This window comes from Vipera berus (assembly GCF_964194415.1).
Source record: "Vipera berus genome assembly, chromosome: 4".
Classification (NCBI taxonomy): Eukaryota; Metazoa; Chordata; class Lepidosauria; order Squamata; family Viperidae; genus Vipera; species Vipera berus.
Window position 1 is genome coordinate 18,072,935 of NC_138206.1, and position 20,528 is coordinate 18,093,462.

The 20,528-nt window shown below is 39.4% G+C and overlaps 1 protein-coding gene across 3 annotated transcripts in view; it reads left to right on the forward strand.

Moving 5' to 3' along the window:
- Positions 1 to 1,180: 1,180 nt before the first annotated feature.
- Positions 1,181 to 20,528, forward strand: part of GRIA4 (glutamate ionotropic receptor AMPA type subunit 4) — a gene marked incomplete at both ends in the record, with an annotated part of 287,382 nt that continues 268,034 nt past the window's right edge. For all 3 annotated transcript variants that reach the window (XM_081326677.1, XM_081326676.1, XM_081326678.1), the window contains 2 exons: positions 1,181 to 1,268; positions 2,440 to 2,598. In XM_081326677.1, the coding sequence (XP_081182803.1) occupies positions 1,181 to 1,268; positions 2,440 to 2,598 (247 nt within the window). The remainder of the gene's footprint in view (positions 1,269 to 2,439; positions 2,599 to 20,528) is intronic.

Here is a 20,528-nt window from a genome sequence, read left to right on the forward strand (position 1 = left end):
TCGGGTGGCCTAAAACTGAGAAAGACTGCTGGACAGCTCCCACAGGGACTGCTTTCAGGCTTTAAGCAAGGGCTTGCAAGTCTGAATGAGCTCTGCATCCCCTCCTTTCCACTTCAAACCCAACAGCAGCTCCACACCATGAGCTTAACCGGGGCTAACTGCCCACGTTCACCCCTTCCTGCAAGTTATGGAACCCTAAGCTGTCCATACGCCCAGAACGCTCAGATTCCATCTAAGATGTCACTCCACAACTAACCGGGTCGAACTTGCTGTGGTGAATTCAGGCCGCCCGTTTCCGTGGAGTCCGTTCACACGTGTAATATCAGCAGGAGGGGCTGTTCTCCCACGTGCGAGCCGCCCTTCCTAGGGGGGGGGGGCAGCGAGTCCTCTTTGGCCTGTAAAGGGCGGACCGCAGGCCAGTGGGAGGCGAGGGGACCCAGCCCGAAGGCCAGCCCGCCTGAACTTGCTTTTTAGGGCACGTTTATCCCTCCCCGCCGCTCGGCTCTTCCGAGCGCCTTTATCTGGGCGGGGTTAAGGCAGGATTGGCGTCCGAGGCGCTGCTGTGGGAATGCCCACCGCGCGGTGGCGGTTCGGGTGGCGAGGCTGTGTTTGCGTGTCTGCCGAAAGGAGCCAGGGCGGGAAGGCGGGCGGGCGAGAAACAGAAAAGGACAGGCAGGGTAGCGGCGGCCGGAGCAGGAGGGCGGGAGGAATAGCGCAGGTTTAGGTTTCCCAGCGCAGCGGCGGCGGCCAGTAGACTCCTCTGCTCTCACCGCTCAACTCTCTCCTCCATCTTTTGCGCGTGAAACCTTTGCAGTCGGACCGAAACCTCTGCCGAGGTTATGGAGACTGCGGGAAAGAGGCGCCTCGGCAGGATGGCTCGCTGAGTGGGGTGGAGGGGGGGGGGAAGGCAGGCGAGCAGGCGGGGAGGGAGGGGAGAAGGAAAGAAAGAGAAGGAAAGAAGAGAACAGCCACCCTCTTCTCTTTCCCCTTTTCCCTTTCGTTTGGCTTCCCCTCCCCGTTCCCCCCCCTCAATTTGGTGTCCAGTCTTTCCCCCCCCTTCCTTCTCCCGACATCACCCCCACACATCCTCAATGCCTCTCTGAACAACATATAGGAAGAGCGCGGGAGGAGGAGGAGGAGGAGGAGGAGGAGACCCAGGGAGGCAAAGAGAAAGAAGAAGATGAGGATTATTTGCAGACAGCTTGTCTTGTTGTTTTCCGGATTTTGGGGACTTGCAATGGGCGCTTTTCCTAGCAGCGTGCAAATAGGTAAGCGCTGCATTGGGCTCGGGAGGGGGCAGAGAACCGGCGGGGTGGCACGGAATGGAGGGAGAGGAGAAAGTGGATGGGCAACTCCGATTCTAGCCACAGCTTTCCATTTCGGAAAGAGGGGATCAAGTGTCCCTGAGTGCCCTTTTCCCGTCCCCTCACGTGTCTTTGTGAAGGCAGGGATGCGGGGTGGGCTGGGGGTGGTGGTGGTGGGGGGAGAGACTAGCGGCTGTGCCTGTTATGGTCGGCAAGACGGGTGGATATATGTATATATGCATGTGTGCGATGTGTGTTCAAACTTGGGAAGATGTTCCCACCTCTGAAATGCACCGTTTTTCCAAGATCCTCCGTAAAGCTCCCCTTAGCCCAGCCTGCCCATTGCAGTAAGCTATTGGTCGAGGGGCCGGAGCTGGTGATGGTGGTGATCTACCCCAGTTAGGTAGTCTTGGGTACCATCGCTTTGAAACTTGGTTATGATTTCTTTTCTTTCTTTTTTTTAAAAAAAACAAGGTCTCCCTAGCATCCCTTTCCCACTTGTCTCTGCCCCGGGTCAGTTGTCTTCGTTCTCCCCCTCTTTGGATGGGACTCAGCCCTTGAATCAATTCCAGTTCCAGCTAAACCACTGCATCATTTCTCGTCGTGCACTCCTAAAGATGCTGTTAATAAGGCTGAGCAACTTCTTGCCTGCCCAGAGGCTGCAGAAGAGGAAAGTTCTTGATGTTCTCTCCCCCAAATTCTTCTTTACCCTTTTCTAGGATCAGCCCATTAAAAAAAAAGCAAGGCATATCTTGAGGTATATGAGTGCATAAGGTCTCATCTCTGGCATACTTAAAAACCTTTGGCTGTATTTTGAAAGCTCTGGTCTCTTTAATCTGCAAGCCGCTTTAGATGGGGAGGGCCAATTTAGCCCATTCACATAGATGAAAGGTAAATGGTTTCAAAGGTCATTCTTGTCCTAGCAGATATGTAAAGAAAGGAGTAATAGGAGATTTGAAAAGCCCATGTTTCAGGGGGGGGAGACTCAAAACTGGGAGTCTAAAAGTCTTCCAAGCTTTGAGTCTTTTATGTTCATAAACATGAATTTGATGATTAATAGGAAAGCTACTTACAAGGGCTGGCATAGAAATAACCGATACATTTTCCTCCTTTTCTATCATTTATTTACTGATAGGTGGTCTCTTCATCAGAAACACAGATCAGGAATATACTGCTTTTCGATTAGCAATTTTTCTTCACAACACCAGCCCCAATGTATCTGAAGCACCTTTTAATTTGGTTCCTCACGTAGACAACATCGAAACAGCAAATAGCTTCGCTGTAACAAATGCCTGTAAGTAAAATAACCATTTATCTAAAGTTATGATCACATGATAGTGAAATGAGGGTAATGTTATAGTTAACATCCCTTAGGGGCAGGGGAAAAAAAAACCTTGAATTTTTAAGTCCCATCTCCTGGATGCATTGAAACCCCAGTTACTTTCTGTCGTTGGTGAAATCCCTTAGGCTGACTTGTATTGAATAACTGGATGTGGCATTTACTTTAGTATTATTACTGTAGTTTCTTACTTTTGGGTTTCTATGGTGATGCATTTTGTAGTTCTTTTTAAAAGCATGAATGTCTTGATCAATTTAACAACCTCCACAATCTTTCCTGTATGCCAACAAGATATGGCATCCTTGGCTGTGTTTGGAAAGTGGCTCTGATATTTGCAATCAGAAATGCTTTCTGATCGCTGAGAGCAGAGCGAAGGCTGTGAGAGCAGTGATGTGCATGGTTATATATTGGAGTGACTTGACACTGCAGTTGGTCTGGTGATGTCACTTGTGGCTGCCTTACTCCTATATTCTGGGTTGTAAATGTCTCTTATTATCTTGTAATGCATACATCCTCTGGATATGTCTCCATACATCCATACATTGGTGTCAAGTCCAGTTAATGTCTAATCTACTTGAGTGAACACATAACTGGAATTATGCCTCTGTATATATGCACTTATGTACGTGGACTTGTTTAAAGAGAAAGGATGTGCTTAAATGTGATGGATTTAAAAAAGGGATGCTTCTGAAGATCATACTGGATGTATCCCAGCTTAATAATAATATTTGTGATATTTTTTCTATAGAAATGTACATAAATACATAAGATCTATTTGAAGTTTAGGGTAGAAGCCAGCCATACGTGGACTGTAAACCTGCAATACTACAACAAATAAGAGATCTTTGTTTTAAAAAAAAAATTGGGCACGACACTTAAAAAAAGGTTTTGTATTTTCTCAAAAGATATATGATCCTTAAACAAGAAGTTTCAGATACTGTTTCTGTCATGGTGTTAAAAATCGGAATGTGCTGCTGAAGGTTTTAAAGCACGTTCCTTGTGTTGTTTTCAAATGGAGCTTTTGCGCTTTAATATGTAACACACTCTTTTGCATCAAAATATCAACATGAGAGTCTTAACCCAGTTCCAAAGGGGAACTGCAGGACAACGGCCTAGTGAAATGGAGCCCTTCTTTTAAGTTTTCCCTGACCTTACAAGGAAGCTTCTAATTTAAGAAAGTTTTGCTTTCAGATGTTTTTATGCTAAATGTCCTCTGCTGCATTACATGTGAATTATTATATTATATATTATAGGAAATGGTTTTTCCAAGATGTTTCTGAGGGAGAAGGATTGTAATATTCTCAGGGGGTTTTAGACAATGGGCATGAATTTCATAACTGGAATTCATGCTGCATGTTCACAAGTTGAAGTGCTCTTAACCAATAAGTTTCAGAAACTCTTCCTATGTAACCCTTTGCAGTTTTAGAAAATATATGTTGTAGTACTATAGAATATTTTTCCTGTGACCTATAGTGTTTGTGTGTGTGTGTGTGTGTGTGTGTGTGTGAGAGAGAGAGAGAGAGAGAGAGAGAGAGAGAGAGAGAGAGAGAGAGAGAGAGAGAGAGAGAGAGAGAGAGAGAGAGAAGCAAGATTTGTTTTTATTTAAGGGTCATGTATTTGAAAGTTAAGACTAAAAGTTATTTTCTCTTGGATTGTGCTATTTTTTTACTCATTGTTCTCTTTTTTGTCACTGATAATTAGAGGAATATCCTATTCCAATAATGCATGGTTGATAAATTATGCCATATATAGAAAATCTGTGCATAATTTATATGTACTCTGTGCACAAGTTATCATTCCATTTACATTTTTTTTATCTCAAAGTTGTACCCTTTGGGTACAATGTCAATAAAATGAAATCCCATTTATTTCAGTGGAAGATATCTCAGCATGTATTTCGTATTTCTCTTCAAATGGATTGAAACTAAACTGACTATATCATATATTTTATGGTAACTAACACTGAGCTTTGGGTACATATTTTAAGACGTGTTCTTTGGTTGTTTTTTGCAGAAGAAGGAGTAGAATATTTTAATCTTATACTAAAGAGAAATATTCCCTCTTAATGAAGTAAGAGTGAATGGTCTAACAAATGAATGAACACATTGCATGTCCCTTAAGCTACACAAGAGCAGAATCCTGCAAAAATCAATTGTCTGATAGCTGGGGGACATTGGTTTCCATGTGATTGCATTAGCTGGGTTGACAGAGACTTCAAGAGCACAGATGTGTGATATGTTCTAACCTAATTAAAAATATTTATGGAAAAAAATGCACTAATACTGTGGCAAACATGTACAGTATAAGAACCAATATGATTCCTTAAAACATAATTTTGGATTGATTCGTGCGTGCAAAAGAAGGAGAAAATTAACAGAAATTCTGATGAAATGCATAAGTGTGTCTGTGTATGTGTTTGTGTGTCTTTGTATAGTAGTTCTGAAAACCAATCTGTATAAAAGTCTCTACAGCTATTGGACATAAATGGATATTGATATAAAGTCAAACCTCAAAGATTTAAGATGTGGTCACTTAGTTTTATTTCATGTTGTCTTGAAGGGGTTATTTATTGAATCTGCACTATCTGGACCATTTTGGGAATTAAAGGCAATAAACAAAACAGTGAAATCTGTGTGAAAAGATGAATCTACACAATCAGGAATGATACTGTAGAAAATTTTGGAGCTAATGATACATTCGTTTGTTTTTGTAACTACAATATTTGTTTGACTCTGTATAAATGTCATGATAAGTTTCTTCTATCTCGATTTTCTCCAGGCCCTCAGATACAGGAAAAACAGATGATTTGAGCATATGGATTCCACTGTGGTTCTATAAAGATGATATCATTTATGTTAGTATAGTTCACATTTCTTCCTATTATGTGTTAGGCTTTTCATACATTGCTCTTGTGTTTTCTTGCAGATGGGAGAAAAGTGTGCTTAAAAAAATAGGTCTAGTTGAATATGGACATAGACAATTTCATCACTAGTTATCATAAAGCTTATAGCTATACCTTTAAGAAGAGGGCTATAAGTTGACTAAAATGTTTTTTATGATGATGATAATAATCTGAATATATGTAGGAATACATTCTACTATTATGATAGAATTAAGTACACTTTAACAACATGGGGTATGTGTGTGAATATATGTTATACCATCCCAATGTATGTGTAGTAAGTTAGCTTTTGCACTTGTATGAGGACTTTTCTTTCCAAAATAGACAATTAATGGGAAGCACATTGCAACATTGCATGCCATTTCTTCTGAAACATCCTCAGGTTTCTATTGCACAAGAGAGGACAAAACCAAGTTAGAAAAGATAACTCTAAAATTAGGTTGTCACATTTTCCCTCTGTAAACATGGTCCTTTTCATCTGATAATCTTTATTTGTCCTTAGGCTGTCATATAGGTATATACTACAGCTATGTATGCAATTGGTTGTATTTCTTATCAATCAGCTTCTCTTAGCAGATCTTTGCTTTTCTTTAATCAGATTTGTCTGAAGCAACTTGCAAATGCAGATCATGGGAAATCTATTACTTGGGAATTTCTGAGGTAATCCTAAATAGATTATACTTTAGGGAAGGTTATAGGAACCAATGGACTAATTCTACAATTTACCAGACATCAACAGCTTTTGTAATCAAGGAATTATTAATCATAGCAGTGCAATGAGCAAATAATTTGCTGTTATACATTACTCTGTTGCATCAAGGTGTTTAGATCAGTTTACTCCCCACTGTTTGGTTTGCATTTAATGCTGCTAATCAACAGAGTATGATTGATGACTGAAAGCACTATAATGGCTCCTGTTCCTGCATTGGCTTGGACAATTTGGAGATAATTATGATTAGCATTCAACTTGCACTGGAGTTATTGGTAACAATAGCATCAGACTAATTTTTTTATGTTTGGTTCCTACTATGACTTCTAATTACATTTTACAAGTTACATATGTGTTATGGGATATTCCTTTTTTTCCATTATTCCATTATTTTGTGACTGGACTGGACAGCATTTAAATTTTGAGTGAATTATTAGCTTCAAGAGACTTGTGTACCTGCACCAGAAAATATATGCATAGATTTATTCTGGTTCCTGCAATATTAAGATAGTGTAATAGACTTTAGACTTTTCTGACATTGCTTGGCTATTTTCTTGGTGTTATTCACAAATGCATTGGTGTCAATATTTAAAATCCTCCTGCTCATTAGAAACTATTTAGAAGCATCCTTGAAAATATAATGCATTAAGGTGACAGGATGGTATCCCCAAATATTATCATGCAGAGATATTCTTCAGAATGAGTAGTTAAAGATACATCATAAATAATGATGGTGATACCAACATGCAGTGGTATAAGTGTTGCATCTTTTTAATGTTGTGTGATTTTTTCAATCTTTTTAAACCTGAAAGAAGTGGTTGATTTTAATAGGTTATCTTGCAACTCACCACAGCAGCTGCATTTTTTTTGCAGCTTCATATAGAAGTGTGAAAAAAGACACTGCTGCTTTAAAGAGTAGCTGCATTAATGCACTTGCATGTTCTAGAGAGGAAAAACAATTCCCCAAATTTAGGGGTAACCATCATACATTATTTTCTTTTTCCCAGCCCCAAGTAATTTTTATTTATTTCTGCTCTACCAAGTGCTGGTCTGCAGCATATTTCTTCTGTGCTAGTTCCTTACTCTTGATAGTCAATTATAAACTATTAGAAACTATTTATTTAATCAATTTCTTCATTGTCAGTTCTAAGGCTGGTGTTATAGCTGTTATTAGTTGGCTTTCTTTCTATCTGCTCTTAGTCCTGGTGTGCTTACTTGACTTCATTATTACAACTGGAGATCATTTGCTCATTCAACTATCAAAACAACTAATAACATTAAAACAAAGTATAACATGCTCTCACCAGTGACCATTTTGGTAGTGATAGTCACGTGCCAATAGCCATGTTGAACAACACTGTTTTAATTACTTTTATAAAGACAAAGATTAGGCTACAGCTATACCACTTGGGAGAAGCCATTGCAACAACAAGGGTCACCATAAACATTGCCTCCACTGCCCTCCCCCCAACAATCCATTGGATGAAATCTACTTGATCACCTTTTCCAAAAATAAACTGGTTTTATTTGGAGAGCACAGTTTCCAAAACTATGAAGGTGTGAAGAATTTTTTGGTTACATTGTTATAAAAAAAATCAACCTCTTCCAAAGTTTCATTGTTATTGTTCATTTGGGTTCATTTTGGTATTTGGATTTCAGAGCAAGTGTATACATTAAGATTGGCTTAGCAACCTAAAGGTGCTAGGAACCAAGCCATATTTTATAGTTTTGACTTGTATCCATATATCAATCAATCAGAATAGAGTTGGAAGATCTTCTAGTTCAATTACCTGCTCAAGCAGGATAGGTAAAGGTAAAGGTTCCCCCGCACATGCGTGCTAGTCGTCTCCAACTCTAGGGGCCGGTGCTCATCTCCGTTTCAAAGCCGAAGAGCCAGCGCTTGTCCGAAGACGTCTCCATGGTCATGTGGCCGGCATGACTAGATGCCAAAGGCGCACGGAACGCTGTTACCTTCCCACCGTGGTGGTCCCTATTTTTCTACTTGCATTTTTTACGTGCTTTCGAACTACTAGGTTGGCAGAAGCTGGGACGAGTAACAGGCACTCACTCTGTTACGCGGCACTCGGGATTCAACCCACCAAACTGCCGACCTTCTGATGGACAAGCTCAGCCTCCTAACCCACTGAGCCACCACGTCCCTTTCAAGCAGGATACCCTATACCAGGGGTAGGCAACCTCGGCTCTTTTATGACTCATGGACTTCAACTCCCAGAATTCCTGAGTCAGCTGACTCAGGAATTCTGGGAGTTGAAGTCCATGAGTCATAAAAGAGCCAAGGTTGCCTACCCCTGCCCTATACCATTTCAGACAGGTAGCTGTCTAGTTTTTCTTAAAAACCTCCAGTGATGAAGCACCTATAACTTCTGATTGTTGTTAGAAAGTTTCTCCTTAGTTCCAGGTTGCTTTTCGCCATGAGCAGTTTCCATCTATTGCTTCTTGTCTTGCCTTCTGGTGCTTTGGAAAATAAATTGATCCCCTCTTCTTTCTCTGCAGCCCCTCAAACACTGGAACACTGCTATCATGTTTCCCTTAATCCTTCTTTTCACTAGATTGGACACACCCAATTCCTACAACCATTCTTCATATGTTTTAGCCTCCAGCCCCCTAGTCATCCTAGTTGTTTTTCTCTGCACTCTTTCCAATGTCTCAATATCTTTTTAATATTGCTTTGATCAAAACTGGATGCAGTATTCCAGGTGTAGTCTTACTAAGGATTTATAAAGCGGTACTAATACTTCATGTGATTTTGATTTAAGTACTCTATAAGTCACTAATATAGCTCCTGAAAATCTGTATGATATAACCACAGTGGCTTCCTCTTGCTAGGAGGTAGTCTATCAAATTTTGCACTTTTGAATATTCTTCAAAGACAATGTAATGTAAAGTACATTATAGTAGTCTAATTTTAAGAGATGTGAGCATGAATCATTGTTGCCAAGTCCTCTGACTCCAACTTCAGCACCAATTGGCAAACTAGCTGAAGCTGGGCAAACACATCATGATTAATGTGTTCCCTTGCTGCAAATTCAGCAGTAACAATAACTCCAAGAAAATCTCCAAGTCACAGGCCTGTTCCTTTTAAGTTGGGATAGAAAACTACCAGCCTAGTCAGAGTAAGGTTTGATGCATTGGAAAGTCTTAAGGGTATTCATCAATTTTCTTCAGTGTGAAAAACAAAATTGTCTAGAAGATAATCTACTGAGGGGTCCTTGGTGCTCTCTGAGCTTGGTTGTTTTCTTGCAGACATTACCCAAACTAGCACAGATGATGTTACCTGGTTTGGGTAATGAAACATTTGCAAGAGTACAACCAAACACAGAGAGTACCAAGAATCCCTTATTTGAACACAGAGCTACACTTATTCTTCCTTACTGAGATAATCTACTGTTTTGCAATGCCTATTTCAATGTTTACATTATTATATTAATTTGAAAATGGTACTATATATAATTTAATTCCTTTACAGTACAGTAGGAAAGTGCTTTGTGAATACATTTATTTTTATAGACACATCTGCACATTTTTGTTACTGCTGGATTCTAGATCTACTTACTTTCATTTCATACAGGTGTAAGGCAGATATTAGCATATGGCTGCCAGGAAATAGACAAGATAATGGATTTCTAGTTGGTTTTAATGGACCTCTATCATCTCTTGCTTCATATTGACCATTATATATTTATGGTCTTCATTATATTAGAACAGATTATATTATTTTGTGGTGTACATAGGACTTCCTAGAGAAGTGTCTATGGGGTTTCTCAATCATCCAGGTCATGGTTATTGGGAACTGAAGAGCCTTCTTGGATGAAAAGCAAAATGTTTTCAAGAAAAAACTTAGAATGTCCAGTTGCCTTTTGGAAAAGCATATTTGGTAATTCTTAGAGATGTATTGTAGACAATTTTGCCATGCTTTCTACTTGAAGCTACTGGGTTACTTTTTCAAGAGTTTTGGAGCTATCAATATATGAATGACATCTTTTCCTGTTTGCATTATAATTCATGGAAGTGGTTGATGTTCTGCATCAATGTCTAGTTCTTGGTGTAGATTAATATGGGTGTACAAACTGAAAGGGTCCAAAGAGGGGTGTTTGAAAACTGGATCATGTGGATTGAACTACACTCTGTACTCTTAGATTCACTTTTAAACTTGACTGATTCGGTTTCCAGTGTAGTCAAATATGTTTTGTTCAATTGGTGCTCCGATTCTGCCTTATGGATATCTGTTCCAGTCACAAGGATCTTGTTAACAGGTTATTAGCATTACTGCAGTATACTTTTCTTGCAGACCACTTGAAAACTTCATCTGATTTAAAATCCCCCAGTCATGTAATTGACCAGGGCCTGTTATAGCAAACATTTAACTTACAACAACTACTGTGAATGAGAGTTGATTTGGAGACATAAATCAATTAAACTATTTTAAAACCTTTGTCTTCTTAGAGGTAGCCTTGCACTAGCAATTAAAATTTTTAAGAACATATTAAACTAATTTGTCTGTTTTTTTTCTGTATTTCAAAAATCATTGGTAATTGCATTTGGAAAATCAAATTAGACATATTGTATATCTGGACATTTACTAGTATCTATATTTACTTGTGTATGTTTATGTGTATCATATACCTATGTCATATATCAAGGTATCTAGACCAGTGAAACTTAAATGCTTCTGTTTGTTTTTCATAAATCAAATTGTAAATATGAATAACACTTTACGATTAAGTTCTATAAGTAGGCCTTGATTAATACATTTTAAGGCCTGAGACAAAGAAGATGGTATCCATTATATGTGACAAAGATGGAGTTATTCTCTCCAGCATTGATGATGGGATCTCATTTTTCGTTGTTTCTGAGAGCAGCAGGATAAGTCCCCAGGGCAGGTCACCTGGGTCCATTAATCTCTGGGCATCTCCCCATGTCAAGCCAAAGCCTCAAGTCTACCTATTAGTGTGCCCAATTTATCTATTGTACATGAAAGTTTACAAATGTCAAAATTATAGGGATGTTTTTAAAAACTGTCCATTATTTGTTTTGTCAATTTTTTTTAAAGCATGGGGTTACTGTTCAAAGAATGGGGCTCTCTAATAATTCCTACCCATTTCTTTAGAAGTGTTCACTGTCAGTTTAGAACAGTGTGGAGAATAATTGGAATAAAAAAGTTTTAAATGCATCTATGCACACCTAAATTAGCAGAGCACATAAATTCACTAGATTACAGGTATCAAACTCAATCACGTCACATGGCATATTGTGATATATTGTGTTTTTTTTGCCTTTGTGGACCTGGGGCGGGTATGGCCTGCTCATGACGCATATGGCCCACAGACTGCCAGTTTGACACCCTGTACTAGATGGACAGTAACTTCCTTCCATTGCATCTGTTTCTGTCATGCTATTCTTCTGTGTATTCATTCACCATAAAAGATAATGATTTCATTTAATAATGTATTGTTTTGGGGGTAATAGAATAATGACTTGTAATGGAACTACTATGTAGGTAAATTATGAATTTAATTTGAACCACAGACAAACCAGCATATGGCTGTTGGAAGCTTTCTGCATGTCTAGACTATGATAGACACCTAGTTGTCAGTTTTGAATAGTTTGGATACTGTTTTTAATTTTGTTTTCCAATTTCCAAAGGTTCTTGCTGTTCTTACTAATTCTAAGGCTGCTTTTGAATTTTGTTTCGTGCTGTCTTCAAGCTTACTTTATTGTTAGAATATGATAAGAAATTCTACTGTTGTTATTTATTTACTGTGTTTTTTCAAATCTCTTTCCTTCTTCATTGCTCTAAAACTCACCAGACTGTCTCTTCAAGTTTCTTAAAGAAGAAGAGCTATTGGAGGAATTGTCTTATCATGTATTTCTTTGAGTTTGAAGCAGTTTGAAGCAGCCTGCAGTTTGAAAAACCAGGCTGACTAGGATTCTTCTAGAAATGGTTGTGCAAGGAATAAGAGAATGTATACATTCCTTCTCTTAGTCATTCAGTAGGTAAAAGAATATCGTGAGAATTTCTCTGGAAAATTTTCTTTTGAAAAAAAAATGTCTGAATCAATCTTTTTATGCCTTTTTATTAGTATTATCTCATGAATCACTAACTGAAGCAAGTAAGTGATTAGTTTATCTCACTAAAATTATGGAGAGTATAAGAAAACAAGATCCATCTTCCTCAGCAAATGGGCTGGATTCTAATTCTTACCATCCCCCAACAAGCATATAAAATATTGGAAGATCATTCCCCATGTTGGAGAAGACATAGTAGAGGGGACATCAAGTTACAGAAGACTAGTTTATTATAAGCTGATACATTTTTAATATAGACTTTTAGTATGGCTGCTTTGCTGTCTCTTTTTAATGCTTTTCACTTTGTTGTGCTGCTGAGTCATTGGCAAAAGAATGTTTTATTTGCACCCTGCTGATTAGAGAAGATAGCTAAATTAATGGAGTGTATTATACTACATTCCTGACTTGATGTAAGCTGATTCTGTCAGTGCAGAGAAAGGAAGTATCAGCTGGACATGGACTTAAAATATATGTAACTAAACCTGCCTGCACTTTGCTCTCTGGACAAAAAAATCCCAGAAGCTTTCTGTAATGAATGTTATTTTGGATACTTTATTTTTCATTTTGTGCTGCAGGCACTATCTCAGCAGTCACTCAGGAGCCTTTCACAATGTTAAATTTGGAGTCATCATCTTAGGTTGCAGTCTGTACAGACTTGTCAATACTAAACGGAATTTAAATGGTCCAAAAGATATTCTCTCTGTCTTTTTCAAATAACTTCCAGAAATTATATAGTGAGGGACAGAAACTGATCTGTGAAACACAATCCATCCCCTTCAATGTATTATTTATTAAAATTGCTTATAGTGTCTTTCAGGCATCAACCTTCTCTAGATAGGTTGATGCCTGATATATATATACAGTGCATTTTTTGTAAAAGAAAAAGGTGCCGGAAGCTAGGCCATATAGAACCTTGTCTTTCTTCTAAAAGGTTGGGCATTTTTCCTAACTTTGTGTCATATGTATATTTGTGTTGAAATGTAGTCCAGAATCACAGTAGAGAAGAGCTCATTCCCACAGGACAAGAGAAGGACAAGAGAAGGTGGAGCTTGGAACATCTGGGGAGAAAGAGATGTGATATTAGTGTTGTGATATAGAGGAGGGAATGAATTTGAATGAAATAATAATAATATAAGGATAATCTGAAACTTTATGGAAAATCAGAAATCAAAATCCAATCCTTGACAAATACTGTAAGACTTTTTAGCACATTTAATTGGCCTACAGATATGTGCAACAATAGTAACTAATCGGGGTAAAATCATAGATAGTAATGGAATTGAAATCTCAAATGACCAAACTATCAGGAGCCATCAGGACGAAGCCTACTAGTATCTGGGCATTTCACAGTTAAATAGCTTAAAACATGGAAAAAATTAAAAATGCAATTAGTAAAGAATTCACCCTAAGATGAAAAAATTGTTAAACAAAAACCTGAATGATGGAAACAATACCTGGGTCATACTTGTGATATGATATACTGTTAGTATTGTTAACTGGACACAACCTAAACTTGATGGCGTGGACTGAAAAACAAGAAAGCTAATGACTGTTCACTATGCATTACATCCTCTTAGTTTCAGTGATAGATTATACCTGCCCTGTAAAAATGGATGCAGTGATTTACTTCCAGTTAAACAATTGAAGAAAAAAATTATGCATTGGCTGATTACACAAAAAAAAAACACAGTCAAGAATAAGCATGGATGCAAGTTAAAAATGGAAACTTACTGAATGTGCAAAAAGCCAAACATGAATATTGAAATAATGTAATAAAAACATGAACAGAATGCTGGCTAGGAAATGTATTAGGTAAAGGTAAAGGTTCCCCCGCACATGCGTGCTAGTCGTTTCCGACTCTAGGGGCCGGTGCTCATCTCCGTTTCAAAGCCGAAGAGCCAGCGCTTGTCCAAGGACGTCTCCGTGGTCATGTGGCTGGCATGACTAGACACCAAAGGCGCACGGAACGCTGTTACCTTCCCACCGTAGTGGTCCCTATTTTTCTACTTGCATTTTTACGTGCTTTCGAACTGCTAGGTTGGCAGAAGCTGGGACGAGTAACAGGCGCTCACTCTGTTACACGGCACTTGGGATTCGACCCGCTAAACTGCCGACCTTCTGATTGACAAGCTCAGCGTCCTAACCCACTGAGCCACCGCGTCCCTCGGAAATGTATTACATGGTCAATTTCTATATAAGATAGAGGGGGAAATGAATAAATAATGGCTTACAGCTGCAACATTAAAAAAAAGAAAAGAAATTGAAGGCTCAGTTTTGGTTGCTCAAGACCAAGCTATTCAACCCAATGCAATCAAAGCCAGAATTGACAAAATGATTGAAAGTGCAGATTGTGCAAAGAAGCAAAAAATATAGTAGATCTTACAATCAGTTTGTACAAGATGTTTACACAAACTGATTACAAACAACAACATACTGCAGTGGCCAAAATGATTCACTGGAATATCTGTAAAAATTATCGGATGCCAGTAATGAAAAATTGGTGAGAACATATAGTTCAAAAACTAGTTGAAAATAAGCAGGTTAAAATATTATGGGATTTCTAAATACAAACTGATAAAGTCTTGACACACAACACACCAGATTTAACTGGGGTTGAAAAGGAGAATGGATAATTGATGTGGTGTCAATCACAGAAAATCAGGAGCCAAGGCAATTCAAATGAATCCAGGTTTATTGCATGCTAACACTCTGTAGGGACGCAGTGGCTCAGTGGGTTAGGATGCTGAGCTTGTCGATCAGATGGTCGGCAGTTTGGTGGGTCGAATCCCGAGTGCCGCGTAACAGAGTGAGCGCCTGTTACTCATCCCAGCTTCTGCCAACCTAGCAATTCGAAAGCACATAAAAATGCAAGTAGAAAAATAGGGACCACTACGGTGGGAAGGTAACAGCGTTCCGTGCGCCTTTGGTGTCTAGTCATGCCGGCCACATGACCACGGAGACGTCCTTGGACAAGCGCTGGCTCTTCAGCTTTGAAACGGAGTTGAGCACTGGCCCCTAGAGTTGGAAACGAATAGCACACATGTGCGGGGGAACCTTTACCTTTAACTTTTTAACACTTTGTACAAGTATCTGAACTACTAACAGTTAAGGCAAATTGGCAGTAGGTCAAGGTCAACGGAATTCAAGTAGGCTGGACTCAACACTGATGATGCACTTTACCCCTCCCTCTGGGTCAGCCTGGTCATCGGGCAATACCAAAGGACAGTAGAAGACAGAGAATTATAAAAGATCATTAAATATCAAGATCTGAAAATCAAAGTTGAAATATTGTTACATAAACTGACTATAGCGGTCCAAACAGGATACAGGGTGCCATACAAAAAAAATGATGGACAGCACTTAAAAAATATGTGGATTGACAAACTTTTCATCTATTAATTACAAAAGGCCACATTTCTTGGATTTGCACATATATTAATATATTACAACATCCAAGGTTCTTGGGAAGAACTCAATGCATATGAAGGCCAACACCATTTAAATTTCTGGCAGCTGAGATTTCACATTTTTTGCATGTAATAAAAATGTATTAAACTTGTATGCTTACTGTCAGTGTCTCTAAGTAGTACACAACAAAAAACCTATAGTAAAACTAATAAAATGTAAAAATTAAACAGATGGCAAGTACAATGAAGGGAGAGAGGTCTCACTCCCAAAGGTCAGTCCTACATGACAAGACTTGACTCAGATGTAAGAAAAAGAATTCATATTTAATGTGAATAAAAACAATCCAAACAATTGCATACATGAAATCTCCTGTACATCTTTAAACAAGAGCCCAGAGGAATATTTAAATTAGCAATCACCAGAAGAATTAGAAATTAATCTTAGAAGTTTAGAAATATTTAGGATGGGAATGTGACTGCTTCATAGATATCCATGTACATAGGTAAAAAAACTGGTTAGTAATACATTTGTGTGCAATTTGAGAGTTATTTATGGAAGTTAAAAGAATTAACTTGAAAAGAAAATGTATTGCAATAATAATAATAATAATAATAATAATAATAATAATAATAATAATAATAATAATAATAATAATAATAATAATAATAATAATAATAATAATAATAATAATAATAATAATATTTGTATACCGCCCTTCTCCTGAAGGACTCAGGGCGGTGAACAGGGCAATAAATAGTAAAATACAGAAATACAAAAATTAAGAATGAATTAAACCAAGAGCCCAGTATTTCAGAACAATAAGTTAAAATACATTTAAAACATTAAAACAATAATAAAACCCAAAACCCATCACCCATCAGGCCAGGCCGGCTTGTTCAAACAAGTAAGTCTTTAGATCCCGTTGGAAGGAGCGAAGGTCGGGCGCCATCCGGAGCTCAACTGGTAAACGGTTCCACAAATCCGGCGCACCCACAGAGAAGGACCTCCCCCTGTGGGCCACCAGATGACATTCTCTGACCAGTGGCACCCTGAGGAGGCCCTCTCTGTGGGAGCGCACTGGGCGGAGGGAAGTTGATGCCGGCAGCAGGTGCTCCCTAAGGAACTCCGGACCCATGCCATGTAGGGCTTTAAAGGTCATTACCAGCACCTTGAATCTCACCCAGAAGACAACTGGCAGCCAATGCAGCTCACAGAGCAAAGGTGTAACATGGGAGTATCGGGAGACTCCCAACACAACTCTCGCAGCTGCATTCTGTACCAGTTGGAGCCTCCGAGTGGTCCTCAAGGGCAGCCCCATGTAGAGAGCATTGCAGTAGTCTAAACAAGAGGTCACGAGCGCATGAGTGACCGTACGCAAGGCATCCCGGTCTAGATAGGGCCGCAACTGGCGCACCAGGCGAACCTGGGCGAAGGCCCCCCTAGTCACAGCTACTATATGATCTTCTAAAGAAAGCTGTGAATCTATGAGGACTCCCAAGTTGCGAGCCCTATCTACAGGGGGTAATAGCTCACCCCCCATAGAAAGAGATGGAATATTCTGAATATCCTGAGATGCCAGTACGCACAGCCACTCAGTCTTGTCAGGGTTGAGTCGAAGCCTGTTCCTCCCCATCCAGACCCGAACCGCCTCCAGGCAACAGGACATCACGTCGAGGGCATCACTGGGGTGGTTTGGGGTCGAAATAAAAAGCTGGGTATCATCAGCATACTGGTGATACCCAACTCCAAAACCACGAATGATCTCACCCAGCGGTTTCATGTAGATGTTGAACAGGAGCGGCGAGAGGACCGACCCCTGAGGAACTCCACAAACAAGAGGCCTCGAGGTCGACCTCTGCCCCCCTGTCAACACCAACTGCGAACGTCCCAGGAGATAGGAGGAGAACCACTGAAGAACCGTGCCTCCCACTCCCAATCCCCTGAGACGCCACAGCAAGATACCATGGCCGATGGTATCGAAAGCCGCTGAGAGGTCTAATAGGACTAGGACAGAGGAATATCCCCTGTCCCGAGCCCTCCAGAGATCATTCACCAGAGCGACCAATGCCATCTCCGTGCTGTATCCGGGCCTGAAACCCGATTGGTACGGGTCTAGATAATCTGCTTCATCCAGAACCAGAGGGAGTTGATGCGCCACCACGCTCTCAACAACCTTCATGAGAAAGCGAAGGTTGGAGACCGGACAAAAATTGTTTAACACAGCTGTGTCCAAGGTAGGCTTCTTGAGGAGAGGTCTCACCACCGCCTCCTTCAAGATGGCAGGGAAACTACCGTCACTCAGAGATGCAGATATAACCACCTGGAACCAGCCTCGTGTCCCCTCCCGAGCCCCGTAAACCATCCAGGAGGGGCACGGGTCCAATAAGCACGTGGTGGAGCTCAGCCTCCCCATAATCCTGTCCACTTCCTCCGGAGTCACAGGATCGAACTCCTCCCAGATAACATTGACAAGACCACCCATGTCCTGATCGTCAGACTCTGCCCAGTCGGAGTCCAAACCGGTCCGAATCAGTATACCAATTGATTCCATCTATTTTGCTTTCTCTTGGTTGTTACCTTCCAAACGTTACAGTATATATACATCATTTTTCAGAAAGATTTCTTTGTAGTCACATTGTTGTAGTTGATTAATAAACTTGAAAGGTGACTTGTTCAAAATGTATCTTTATTATTTTGGCTTGGAAAGAAGCAAAATGTGCTGTGAAGGCGACTAAAGTAGATTAGATTGACTATTTATCTTCTAGAAGATAGATTAGCTTTTTCCAAATGAGACTAATGACTGTATGTGCACTTGGGTATATTTTGGCCTAGAAATAAATAGAGAAGGTATCAATCATGCTTAGTTCTGAGTAGACAGAATTGTATATTTTCTTCCCTAAATTTTCTTTACTCACCGTGAATGTCTTATAACTTACATGAAAATCAGATGAATTTTTGTTTACTTGCTTGAAAAAAAAGTTAAACTGAAACCATTACAGAAACCAATTTACAACAATTTGGGGAAATGATTTTCACTGAGAAATGTAGGAATGTGAGAATGTTTATTCTGTTTACTGATTTAGATTAAGCATATGATAAAGACTTGAATTCTGAAATTGAAGATTGTTGCTGCATGTCTTAATAAAGGTGTACAACAGGAGTATAGCATGTGTGAGAATAAGCAGCATGCTTAGCTGGTTCAATACCATGCATAAAGTAAGACAAGAATATTGTATGATGCATTTTTGATTGTTCAGTGTAGTTATGCAAAGTATAAAAAATGCTCATGGTTAGAATTATATTGTTTGAGGATAGGTAAATAGATGAACCATTGTTTTCATATGAGTTGCTGCTGGCCAAGAATACAAACAACATGCAGAAAGTTGTCAAAGATTATGGATTTGAAATTCAATGAATGATTGCAAGTCATGCATACATAGAATAAATTAATTTAAGAGCATGAATGTTTGCACCTTGGCAGATTACTTATTGAAAATGGAAAACATAGATGGAGAAGACATATTACAATGTGCAAAAGTTAAAAAAGTTATGGGATGCTTTTATAAGATTTGTGGACAGAAGGATGTGCTTATATTTTTATGTGCAAATCAGAATTGAAAATGTCAGGAGAAACCTAAAAATTACTTTAGTGCAGTGGGAATGGGGTACTTATGTCTGGGATAAAACTAGAGGTGGGAGGATGAAAAAAATGAGTCATGAATGTGAACTAAAAATGAGTGGTATGAAATAAATATGATAAAGAACTTTGGACATATATAAGGAAAAAAAATGCAAACCAAAAGAATGAAGGAAGAATGAATGAGTTGAGAGGAAGGCTACTCAGCCAATCAGCCAGTTTATTAGTCTACAAGCAAAGTGTCCATCAATGTGTCCATGAATGTCTTAATAGAAAGTAAATCAGATTTAGACAAAGTTAAAATGTGTTTATAAAACAAATTGATTAGAACCCATGATTAAGCTCCCAAAGGAGCAATCTACGTCTGTGTTATAATCTCTAAAATTATATAAAATTTGAAAGCATTGAAAATTACAAAAATGTGATAGAATCTAAAATTTAAGTAAAACTTAGTATATAAAATCTACAAAAAAGAAATCATATATTGAAAAAAATGAATAATATACATTTGTTTTGTGGAAACGTGGCCTACCAAAATCCTGCAGCACTTCCATGCTGCTACACAAAGTTCAAATATATGTGCTGTAACAAAATGGTCATTTATGAGCAGCATCTAAGCCTAGACTAAGTCTCAGCAACGAGGGTATTTGCTAATCAGAGGGAAGATCAATCTGGTTCTGATACCTCTGTAAAAGGAGCAACGATGAAAAGCACGTTCTGTGGTTTCCACTTTTCAGAATGAAGGGGCAGAATCTTTTAGCCAATGGTCCTTTTTAAATATATGCTACATAATACAGCAAAAGGAAAAGCATGACATTGCTCAAGAGACCAAGCTATTTTTTGGCTTCCGGTTTGCGCGCCCGGTGCTTCTGGACACGCAGGAACAGTCCGCTTCCTGCCGTCCGTTTCTTTCTTTTTTGGAGGACCCTGAAAAGGGTCAAAAATCACCCTGGAGGGGCGATTACCGAGAGGAGGACTTCCCTGCAATCGCGGAAGGGTGGCAGCCCTCCGTTTGAATCCGGGACAATCTCCTTTGGCCCAAAGAAGAGACCGGCCATAAAGATGGCTGATCACTAAGCCGCTCCCTGCCGAAAGCCAAAAGCACTACCCAGCACTAAGAAGCAATCTGAAGGACCTGGGTG